We start from the raw sequence: 12,683 nt of genomic DNA, 5'->3' as shown, positions 1-12,683 counted from the left end.
GTTATATTATGGGTTTTAAAGTATTTTTCAGAAAATTGGCCCAAAAAGATCGAATTTTGAGGCTTTTAAGTTGAGTTTTGTGCTTGGGAATGAATCTAGAAATTCCAGATTTTGGATCCACGCTCGAGCGTAAGACTTCACGCTCGAGCGTACACTCTGAGTCATGCACCTCCGCTCGAGCGTGGAAAGTCACGCTCAAGCGTGAAATGCATATGCCCAGAAGTTCATATGTTTTACAGTCCACTCGAGCGAGAAAGTTCACGCTCGAGTGAGGACCTGAGTCTCACGCTCAAGCGGGGGTCGAGCGTCCGTCGAGCGTGAATTGCATGCATCCAATACTTTTCATGGAGTTTGCAGTCCGCTCGAGCGTAGGAAGTCACGCTCGAGCGAAGCCCCTTTGTTTGCATGTCCGCTCGAGTGTAGAAAGCCACACTCGAGCGTGGACCCCTGTTTCAGCCAATTTTGAAAAGTGTTTTAAAGTGCATCCTTGTATCCTCTTTCCATCCTAGGCATTCCTAGGCCATGTTTAAGGCATCTTAATGAGGATATCGCTATAGAACCACACCGAGTCAAGATATGGACTAAGTTGTTGATTCCCTAGTGTGTAACTTAGTGTGTGTTCGTTCTGTAACTGTGTAGGGTTGGCATCCGGGGACGCTCGTTAACCTATGTGTAGCCCAGTGCTCTATGAGTAACAATATTGTAAAGATATGTTCAATTATGATTATTTTTTGAATGATCAACTGTTCTGCTTACTGAAACGTTATTGTTTAATTAATGAATATTTGTCATATTTGTAAACTGTATTCGTGGCATCCATAGCAATTTACTGTTACTGTACTATTACTGCTACTGACACAGAGATCTCTGTCGGTTCCCATGTTTGGAACCACTACTGTTACTGTTATGATGGCCATCAACTGACTGTTCGGTCTGTTAAGACCTACTGTACTGTTTTGCTATGGGATGCACCACATATGACTGCTATGGTTTCTAAGTGACCGATATGACTGTTTAATTACTGAAAGGACATTCATTCTTAACCTCTTTACATAACTGTTATTCACTGAGCTTTAGCTCACTGTTTATATATATATATATATAGGTGTCCAGGCACCGGACCGGAGCTAGGAGCGTCGGGTTAGCTCTTGTTTTGTCAAGCCAACCTTTGTGCCTCACTTCGAGGTTTCAAGTGCATTCAAGCCACGGCTGTTTTGGGGTGTTGTAGACGTCCCCGGAACGCCCCGGGAGGAACGAGCTCCCGTTCTGTTCATTTTGGGGTCACCACAGCTCAGGACTCTCAATTTGTCACGGTTCTAAGTCTGAACCAAAGAGTCCAAATCCGGCAAATCGTTTTTGAGAAAACTGATTTTTGAAAGAAGTGCCAAACATGGACTGCTTTGCCAGATACAGAGTCGCCACCTAAATATTTTATTTTGGGAAATTTAGGAAACCCTAACTCGGTGCCAAAAGGCCACGTGTCCGTCATCACCAAAGTTGCCTCGGCTCGGAAACTTGGGTACGATTGGGGAAGGTCACTTCGTGAGCACCCCCGCTCGCCCGGTCATAGACCGGCCTCTACTAACCATGATATCAATTTTTGAAAACATTGTGAGTTCTTATTCCGGTTATTAGCCTAGGTTACTATGTGATGCGCATAGCATACAAGTATAGACCGGGTTGCCTGAATTGGAACGAAACATTTCATATTTGTTTTTGAAAATGATTTGCTACCCGCAGGTAGGCTTGAAACATTTGATGATTTATTCCAATTTAAGTAACCCAACCTTCACCCACAGGCATTCAGGCAGTTATATCATATAAGCACATAGCCTCATGGTAAGCATGCTATTCATGGCAGTCACTCACACGCATGTAAGGATGCTAAAGCATAAAGCTTACCGAGTACTCCAAGCCAAAATAGAAACTCATTAGAAATCATGCATGAATCCTAAGTATACAGAAATGCCTAATGCAACACATGCAAAAATGCAACTATAGCAGGCTCGGCTATTCTAAGATGGTATATGAAATGTTACAACTATCATGTATTCAACTTTGGAATTGAAAATACAATGCAGTTAGTATGATGCGCCGAGCCCGGTGCATGCAAAACAGATGAATGATGCAAACATGCTGTCATACTGTATGCTAATTGAAATATGCCCTAATCTAACCATCATAAGCAGGTAAATAAAAGGGAGAAAGACGTGGGGTTGGAAGACATACAACACACACACGCACACTTATTACAGTTGTGCCCTTACTCGAAGGGTCCGAATAAATAATACAGTCCAAATATTACAGTCCCGAATAAAAGAATATTACAGTCCGAAAAATATACAAATTCCTAATTAATTAATAAATTAACTAAGAAAGCAAATGAAGCTGGCGTGCAAGCCAGGGACTGCCTTGCTTCTGATGGATGATGCATGTCCGGGTTGTCTTGCGCGGAAATCCACCGGAATTCCCCAATTAGCCTATGTTTAGCAGTTATTCTTGGAAAGCGTGCCGAGCTCCGAAAAGTTGTTGATTCTTCATTTTGCTGCAACAGAGAGCAGGAAAGGGGCATAGCAATGTATTTGCACAAATGTATGCACGTCTCGATTCTCGTGCCACCAATCACTCATACCGAGGCATGATGGCCGAGGAGTCGAAATGCACAACTCAATATAGGATGAATGCACATGAAACTACAGCTAAAACCTAACTCCATCATGGATAATCCGGAGTGTCGGTGACTAGGAAATTGAGACACATTCCGTCACTCGGAGTACGAAATGTACCTCGTTTCCCGTGCCCGGGCTAACTCTTATTCCGGACACGATGCAATATGCATGACATGCATGAAATGCAACTAAGATGCAATCCTAACATACACAATGCTATGAAAATGAGATGCCTCGAAATGCGTGCACACGGGCACGCAAACCGAGAAAATGACAGAATGCAATGCAAGTGACTAAAATGGCATGGGAAAGGTAACATGGACTTATACTAACATGAGAGGGCCTCAGCCACACTCACATAAGAGGCTGGTTGATGAAAATGAAGTACCTCGAAATGCGTGCACACGGGCACGCAAACCGAGGCATTGGCATACGCAATGCAAATGACATGAAAACATGATATGGGCTTATACCAACATGAGTGAGCCTCAGCCACACTCACATAGGATGCCGGCGGATAAAAATGGAGTGCCTCGAAATGCGTGCACACAGGCACGCAAACCGAGGCGATGATAAAATGTGATGAAATGACATGGAAATGACAAATGGGCTTATACCAACATGAGTGAGCCTCAGCCACACTCACATCGGATGCCGGCGGATAAAAATGAAGTGTCTCGAAATGCGTGCACACGGGCACCCAAACCGAGGCGATGATAAAATGCGATGAAATGACATGGAAATGACAAATGGGCATATACCAACATGAGAGAGCCTCAGCCACACTCACATCGGATGCCGGCGGATGAAAATGGAGTGCCTCGAAATGCGTGCACACGGGCACGCAAACCGAGGCGATGATAAAATGTGATGAAATGACATGAAATGGATAGCAATCATTCTAATGGAATTTCAGCACTAAAATATGGGGGAAAACAGTCCCGAAATGAGGCGAAATGACATGAAATGCATGGAATTGTCCCGAAATATGAATTTAGGCACCCGAAATGGCCTATAGCTATGCCAAACATGCACAACATGGACATGCAATGCAAAGACAGAAGTTAGACAGTCCCAAAAAAGGCACTTTCACAGTTATAAACATGGCCAAACAGCAAGCATAGGTATGGCAAAAATGGCATGCAAGAATAGGGGCCAAAAGAGGGGTAATGAAGCAAGTGATATAAGCAAAATCCAAACTGAAAAACTTCCTTCTACAACACTGAAGAGGGACCAAAAATATGAATATTTACAGTATATGGAAAGCTTCGAATCAATATACAAACATGCTAAAAATGTGATGCGAAATGAGGCTCAAAAGTGGCTATAACATGAAGTATACAAAATAATCACCAAAAAGCCAAAGACCCTTAATAAAAACATGTAGAATGGGCCAAAATAGGACTATTTACAGAACTGTAAAATGGCCAAAAACAAAAGCATGGTAGGCTAACTAAACATGCAAGAATGGGGAATAAAAGAGAGATATAACATGAAGTGGCATGTGGAGACCCCAAACCACGAAAGGACCCAAATGAAACATGAAGTATGGACCAAAATAAGCACTTTTTCAGAACTGTAAAATGGCCAAAAACAAAAGCATGGTAGGCTGCCATTGCATGCAAAGATGGGGACCAAAAGAGGAGTATAAAGGTAAGTACAACATGGAAGTCCCAAATGGTGTTGAGCCCTTCTTCAATGTTGAAGAGGGGCTCAAAATGAGCCTAATATCAGTTTAAAACATGCTCAAAAACAGATTACTCACGGGCTAAAAATAGCATGCAAAATCATGACATATAAGAGGATCAATGAAGCAAGTGTATCATGGAGGGCTCAAACAGGGTTGAGCCCTTAATGAAAGGTGAAGATGAGCTCAAAAGAGGGCCCTTTTCAGTTAGGGCCGGAGCTTGAAACAAAAAGCAAGTGAGGCTTACAAATGAATCAAGGAAAAGGGTCAAAAGAGAAGAAGTGTTACTTACCCTTGAAGACTAAGGCTTTGGTTGCTTCTTGGACCAATTTGCAGCTCCTTTTGCCTTTGAGAAACCTTCCTTGTTTCTGGAAATGAGGTGGTGGTGGTAGAGCTTGGTGGTGTAGAAGAAATGGTGCTTAGGGACTTAGGGTTTTTCAAGGAAATGAGAAGGATAAAAATGGAGTTGTGTATGGATGCTTGAAGATGAAGTTTTCTAACCCCAACAAAGGATATATCTTGCTTGCTATATAGGCCAAAGAAGGGGTGTAAAGGTGGGGGAAAAGGAGAGTAACTTTCCCCCACAAAATATCCCCCGGATAAATATCTTTTCTGGGGGATATTGCCCCACAGCTGTAAAGTGCACAGTGCAAGGAACACGGCCGGCCTATTACTTTTGCTCCAGGTGGCCGGCCGGCCACACCCCCTAGCCGGCCGGCTAGGGGTCAAAAGGTTCAATCAGATTTTCTGGCCGGCCACCAACTGATAGTGTTCTCCTAAGTGTGTACATCACAAATATGTGGTTCAAAGTTCGAGAAAATGGGTCCAAGGGGTTCAACATTAGCCCGGAAAGAGGGGGTCAAAAGGGTCAAGTAGAATTACTGGCCGGCCACCAACTTTTAGGGTCCTCCCAAGTGTGTACATCACAAATATGTGGTTCAAAGTTCGAGAAAATGGATCCAAGGGGTTCAACATTAGCCCGGAAGGAGGGGGTCAAAAGGGTCAAGCAGCATTAATGGCCGGCCACCAACTTTTAGGGTCCTCCCAAGTGTGTATATCACAAATATGTGGTTCAAAGTTCGAGAAAATGGGTCCAAGGGGTTCAACATTAGCCCGGAAGGAGGGGGTCAAAAGGGTCAAGCAGCATTAATGGCCGGCCACCAACTTTTAGGGTCCTCCCAAGTGTGTATATCACAAATATGTGGTTCAAAGTTGGAGAAAATGGGTCCAAGGTATTCAACATTAGCCCGGAAGTGTGAAAAACGAGCGCCGGAGGGCGTCGGAGGATGTATAACTGGTTGCTGCAACAATTGCTGGCCTCCCACCCTTCAGTGACCTTCCTGGCGATAAAACAGAGGTACCTGCCAAAAATGAACGAAAACCGTTGCAAAATGAAAGTTCCGGGGCCAAAACACGCAGTTCGGGGTCCCGAAAATGGGCTGTTAAGCACCGAAAGTGGCGTTCGGCCACGAAGTGGGTTTCTCAGACCCCAGTGTCCCTCAAAAGGGAGAAAATATAAAGTATGCCAAAAACCGGAGCAATAGGAGATGGTTAAGCGGTCCCGAACCGAGGCACACGGCCTGACGGCTCCGAAAACCGGAAACCGGACTCCGAAATTGGAAAAATGGCCTACGGCCACCAAATGTAGCCTACGGACATTGAGAGATGGTCTACGGGACCTCTCCCTTCCCTCAGGAAAAGAAACACAGAAAAACCGAGCCTGGTTCGCAAACCGAGGCAAAGTACAAAAGAGGGTTCGGAAGTCCGGAGGCAGGGCTCACGGCCACGACTCTGAAACTTCCGAACGAGCACATTATGCAACATCACCAAGCGCTCAATCGGTGACGTCTGAGTCTTAAGGTCGGTCAAAAATGGGGTGTCTACAGTTGTCCAGAATCACCCTTTTGTTTCTGTCTTGTAATGAATGTTTAAGACTTGACTGTACAGTTATAGTCAGGGATTTGATCCCTAACATGGATGTTTGTGTATATGTCGCATGTATATATGTTTTGGTTGTCAATGTGGCATGTTTATAAAAAGTCTTTTTGCATTCAGACTGTCACAGCTCATTAGACATCTTTTATTTACTGTTTTGGCTTCCGCCAATCCCTTTACTCTGTATTACTGTCATTACTGTTAAGCAGGCCTTTGGTAATCATGGATTACTGGCCGGTTACGATGCTAAACCCATAGGGGCGGGTCTGGGTCGTGACAATTACATAACATATGACATAATATCTCATACAAAACATATGTACGGGTCAAAAGTGTATAACGTGATCGAAAGCTTGCTAACGGCCCTCCAGGCCTAGCCCTAACTCAGAGGCACCCAAAACAGTTGGTAGGCTTCAAAACGGTGGCTCGGTTCAAAACTCCGCCTAGGCTTGACTTCCAGAACGCTCACCTATAAATATATATAAAACAGTGAGTTAAAACCTAGTGAATAACGTTAAAGTAAATGAGTTAGTAAACGAATTCCAAATCATATCATATATATAAAACCAATCATACGTATCTATCATATTAGTCTTATAATCGAACATAATAATGGTATATCCAAAGGAACATATCACATATCGTCTTTTGACTAGAGTAATCGGTTTTGGATACCGATTAAACACATAACACCATAATGACGTGGCTAACGAGATCTCGTATCACATGTATGTCATGGACCCGCACTAATGTGGCGTCCCCCGTGACATGGGACTATCCATGGATGCTAAATTAGATTCGCAAATAGGACATTCGTTCACATAATCAAGATAGTATTTCAAGAAGCCATAGCTTATCGATAACAGTTAAAACATAATTTATATCAACATATCTTTACAGAAATGTTACTCACAGTGGACTTCCAAAACTGGTTACACGGTCTTCAAGTCCTGACCTACAAATACAAACATTCATAGCACAATTCCTCAATACATATCTGAGTCATGCAGTTGGTTCTTAACCTCATTCAATTATTCGTTACTTGATTATTTAATTATTTCCATTATTTTCTTATTTTATTTCATGCTCATGAGATGTGTATAGATGCATATGACATGTGAAAACTATGCAAATGAAGGCCCGGAAGTCAAAAAACGATAAGAGAACTAAACCGGAAAATCTACCCTGTTTGGCCGCACGTGTGGTGGCTTGGTCGCTCGTGCGGTGGCCTTGGCCGCACAAGCGGTGGTCCGGAAAAATACTTCCCTGAGTTCACGAAGGTTGGCCGCACGAGCGGGGTCCCAGGCCGCTCGAGCGGTCTGGGTTAAAATGTTTCTCGAAATCTACTCTGCTAGGGCAGTGTATAACCTTGCGAATTCAACACCATTTACATGCAATGCACACCCAAAACCTCATGTAATCATGTTAAAATTTGAGCTTTAAACATTGATTACAAACCATGGCTTTGAAAGAAACTCAGTTGTCCATTTAAATAATTCAAACTTTGAAAAAATATGAAATCTTAAACTTCAAAGGGTTCATGCAAAAATGACATGTAGAAGTAACAATAAAATCATGCAAGTCCACAATTTAAATTAAGTTTTCCACTTGGTTGATCAAAGCTTCCAAGAAGTGACAAGAGTATGAGTCTTGTGTGTTTCAATAATTCTAATTCTAAACTTTGTGAGGAAAACTCTTTACAACTTGTATACTCCATGAAGATCATGCAAGAGGATATGCATATAAACCTAAATGTCTTAAATTCATGCCATGCATAGAGAAATAAAAGTCAATTTCCTTTGATTCATTCCTAATTTAACTTGCATGTTCTAACTTGTCCATTTCCACAATAAAACTCCTAATTACCCATGAATCCATCTTAATTAACCTTATATCTTAGGAAATGATAAGTGTTGGAGTCTCAAGTTCAAGAATTTGAAAGAAATGCTTACCTTACTTTGATGATTTATGACGGCTCAAGCTAACTTTCTACCTTCCTCCTAACTCTTTTTTTCTTCTTCTTCTTGTTGAATTGTTGAAGTGTTACCTTCTCACAATCTTCCCCTCTCTCTACATGGCTAATTCTATGCAACATAAGGCCACTATACTCTATATCCCAATTACGTGAATGCATATTTGAGTAGGACACTAGTAAAGATTTATCATATTCAATTCTTTTATTTTTCTTTCAATATTTCAATTACTTCAATTAATTAAAATTAACTTTACTTAAATTAATTAATCTCATTTAAATTAAACTAATCTCCGACATTATAACTTAAATTAAGCTAGCTTTAATTTTCCTAATATGAATTAGACTCTAATTTCATATTCTATTATTTAATTTTAACTTGGTAAAATTAACGATTCAGACAGGTTTAATTCGCACTTATATGTATCTGTCCACAATAATACATGGCACAAATCAATACAATACGTAAAATACATGGCTCATAATTCACAATTAACACATAATCACCCAATCAACATTAAACACATAATTAACTTAATTAATTTACTTAATTAAGGAGGGGGTTATCACAATTGTTCCTTGCTTTAAGTGCAAGAATTTTGATGCTTTTTACTCTCGTAATAAGTCTGGAAAATACTTTTTATAGAAGACTTCTAGAAACCTTACCCAAGTTATAATCTCTTCTTTTTCCAGGTTAAGAAACCACCACTCTCGGGCACTTTAAGGGTGAAGGTGGCGAAAGACACCTTCTGCGCTTCAGTACAGGGCAGCACACGAAAAATCTTTTTCATGTCCCTAACCCAAGCTTTCGCCAACAATGGGTTTGAATCCCCTGTGAATGTTGCAGGTTTCAGGTCTTGGAATTACTTTATTGTACTGGGTCCTTCTTGGTTTTTTGATATGCCATTGGTTACGTTATTTTGCAAGACTTGCAAGAAACTAGCAATAGTTCTTTCTACTATTCTTCCTACTTATTTGACTATAACAAACGCTGATTCGGTACCATTTCTATCATTAGTCATAACTACAAAATAAAAGATTTTAATGAACCCAATCCATAATTCGTATTCGTTCATTACACTTAATTCACACAAGTAAATGTATTTTGGAGTGTCACATTTTCAATTGATAATGCTTTTTACAAATTGAATTGAAGTTTAAAAAAAACAAACTAATCAAACTGTACTCAAATAATTGAGGAGTTGGTGTTCAATTTAAAATATCAATTTTCTTTTGAACGAACCATTTAACAATTCATTTTTATTTAATTTTGTACTTAATTAGTTCGACTAAATTAACACAGTGTCAAAAACTTAAAAAACAAAAGTAACACAATCAAAAGTATGCATAATTATCAATACATATGTAAAATTTGCTCAAAAATTATATTGTAGAACAATTGGTTGATGAAATATATTAAAAAAAAACAATAATAGTAATAGATTTTTGTCATACCATTTCATCCAAAACAGTGAGGGTTACATTTGCTTGAAATTCCTTTCAATTATATGGGAGTTAAATAAAAAAAATTTGTTGGGCAAAAAGGTTAATCTAATGATTGATGAGATATATATGAGTTCAAATCTTCTTGTGGTATTCTGTAATTTCTCTCTTTCCCTAATCCATTCTCACCAATTAAAAAATTATTATTATTATTATTTTAAAACATTATTTTGTTATTTTGATAATTGAAATCAAAATCAAATTAAAAAAAGGGTGATGCTAAGGACTCCCAGTGTCACATGGCACACTGCCAGTTGCTGAAGTCCAAAAAAAAAAAAAAAAAATTTCAACCAATCAACAAGTACCCCAGCATCCCCACTAGGGGTCCAACGTATTTTTCTTAAAAAAAACACACCCTCCACATAGTTGGGTAGGTTGGAATTCCAACTAGTCGAGTGATCATTTGGCTTTTAATTCAGAACACGTCCTCCTTTTGACAAAAAGCATGACTTTAAAATTTCGAGTGGTTTGACATGATCTAAATAAGTGTATTTTTTAATTTTTAAAAAAATATGAATTGGATATAGATTGAGTTTGAAGTATCGTGTTAAAGAGATGATATAACTTAAATAAGATAATATAATTTAAATAGGATAATAACTTTCTAACTTTTTAAATTTTTTAAACCATACCAAACAAAACCTCAAAAAAGGCAAACACACATAGGCCAACCACTTTCATCTTTTAGCATTTCAATATTCTCAACAACAATGATTTCTAACATGAATTTTTATCATGATTTAAATATTTCAAAACACGGTATTTTGAAGGCAAATTGACGTTATTTTAATGCATCTAAACCATCTAAATCATATAAAATTAAATTACAGCATTTTTCCACTCTTAATTCCACCTTTCTTCCTTCCTTGACTATTTTGAGACCATTTCACGACACATCAAACTCAATCTCCACCGGATATTCTACGTGTACGTCCCACATCTCTCCACGCGTGCTGCAATTATTTGCTCTCACCACAAAACCCCAAGATATTTCTGATTCTGCCACGTTGTGCCTCAGATATTTCGATCCACGTTTAAAAGATATTTTTGGGGACACGTGGCCGAAGATCTTCCCTACTCTCATCAAACGCTGACATTTTTTTCTTAATTCGCTAAAACGAATAACCATCCAATGGGTTATCACCACGCGTCCACCACCAATAAGACGGGTACACGTGCTGGATTCTTAGTGCATCATCTTTGGCAGTCAATCATCCATTTCAAAATTGACACGTGTCCAAATGTACTTTTCTAGAGAGAGCTATTTATGGAAGGTCATTAGATGTCCGCCTTGGTACGAAAATGCCAGACCATTGTCCGAAAATGAGTGCAAGCCAGAGGCCGAGACTCAGCGCGCAGGGTGGGCGATCCGACTCAGCCGAGTCAGACGACTCGGCGATACTCAACGAGCGAATTCTCATCCTCGTATTCGAGTCGATCAAGTGGGACATCCACGTGCTCTGCCAGGCGGCTTCAGTCAGCCGAAAGCTCCGCGCCATAGCCAAGCGGCTTCTATGGAGAGAAGCCTGTGCGTATCGCGCGCCGCGGATGGTATCCGCATTGACGAACGGCGGGCCGAGCAGCCGAATCGGAGGCGGCTGGCACGCGCTGGCTAAGCTTCTCTTCTTCTGCTGCGGCTGCGAATCAACTCAGCGATTTCAAGCGACTCAGCCGGGTCACTTCGTCAATGCGTCCCGGTTTTCGAAGACATCTGGTCGGAGCTTCTTGACGAAGAAATGTCGGGGCGATTTGCTGTACGTGAGCGACCCGTGTGAGCACCCGAGAGGGAATGGTAGAGAAGATGATTTGGGGATTTACAGAGGGGTATTTCGGGGATTTATTAAATCGACGACGAGGGCTTGTTTGGTTGCAAGGCAAGTTGTGTTCGAGGAAAGGGTTAGGTGCCCGTATTGTGGGTCCCGCGTTTGGAGTATGACTACGGCTAGGCTCGTGCCGAAGAGTGCGGCGAGGAGGCTTGGCTCGCACGATGGAGGGTTGGAGTATTTTGTGTGTGTGAATGGCCACTTGCATGGTTCATGCTGGTTAGTCCCTCTGTCGTCTGATGAAGGCAATACCGACGATGACGATGACGACAATAGTGGTGGTGGCGGGCCTAGTGGATATGGTGGGGCCAATGGTTTTGGATTTGATGATCGGACGGTTAGTAATGGAAGTATGATGGATGTTGTTCGTGATGGGCCGACAGCTTGAAGGTTTCAGTCATTTTTGGGCCTGAGTGGGCCAGCTTGAGATCTTCAGTTCTCATACGTCAGCATTATTGGAATTTTTTTTAAGATTTGCTAATCAAATAACGATTGATTTTTTTAGTAAGGTTAAAATATCATATTTTTTGTATTAATTTTATTTACTTTTTAATGTGACATTTTATATGTTATTCATGTATTAGTGATAACATAATAAATAATAATATTTTATACATAAAATTAATTATTTTAACTTTTTGCATTATTTTTTCCATTCTTGGTGTATTATAATTTTTATTTTTCATTTTTTAGAATGGCTTAAAAAAGATTTTAAGATGATATTTTTCATCAAATGTTTTTTCTTTGTCATATGAGAAAATTAAGTATCATATAAAGACAATCATTTGGTACGGTATTATCAATGGGACTATTCAGCTCCTTTTCGGAGTATCCAAAACAAAAAAAACAAAACAAAACAAAAATTGGACTATTCTGATAGTTGGTTGTAGTTTGAAGTGGAAAACTGAGATCTCACCTGGTTGCAGATTGGATGAATTTTTTTTTTTTATTTTTTTTTTTTTTTGGCATTTTTCTTTTATTATTGTGTTTCTCAAAATACACTCATCCTTACAACAATTTATATGTCCATAGAGAGTGTGGGGGCATACATCCATTTGTGTAAGACCCACACCCCTCTATCTATTGATATGTAA

General features: G+C 40.2%; 1 protein-coding gene across 1 annotated transcript; it reads left to right on the top strand.

The window, feature by feature from the left end:
• The first annotated feature begins 11,024 nt into the window (after positions 1-11,024).
• On the top strand, positions 11,025-12,223 carry EDL3 (EID1-like 3). Its single transcript, XM_028211585.2, has one exon. The coding sequence runs from the start codon at positions 11,069-11,071 to the stop codon at positions 11,975-11,977; it is 909 nt and encodes a 302-aa protein (XP_028067386.2). The 5' UTR covers positions 11,025-11,068; the 3' UTR covers positions 11,978-12,223.
• The last annotated feature ends 460 nt before the right edge of the window (positions 12,224-12,683 follow it).

The sequence above is a fragment of the Camellia sinensis genome, chromosome 14 (genome assembly GCF_055761805.1).
Source record: "Camellia sinensis isolate YWXY chromosome 14, ASM5576180v1, whole genome shotgun sequence".
NCBI lineage: Eukaryota > Viridiplantae > Streptophyta > Magnoliopsida > Ericales > Theaceae > Camellia > Camellia sinensis.
Note: the sequence above shows the minus strand (reverse complement) of the source record. Positions and strands in the feature narration are given on the sequence as shown.

Excerpts from the sequence above, each read along its gene's own strand:
- EDL3 (XM_028211585.2), top strand. The coding sequence starts at position 11,069 with ATGCCAGACCATTGTCCGAAAATGAGTGCAAGCCAGAGGCCGAGACTC.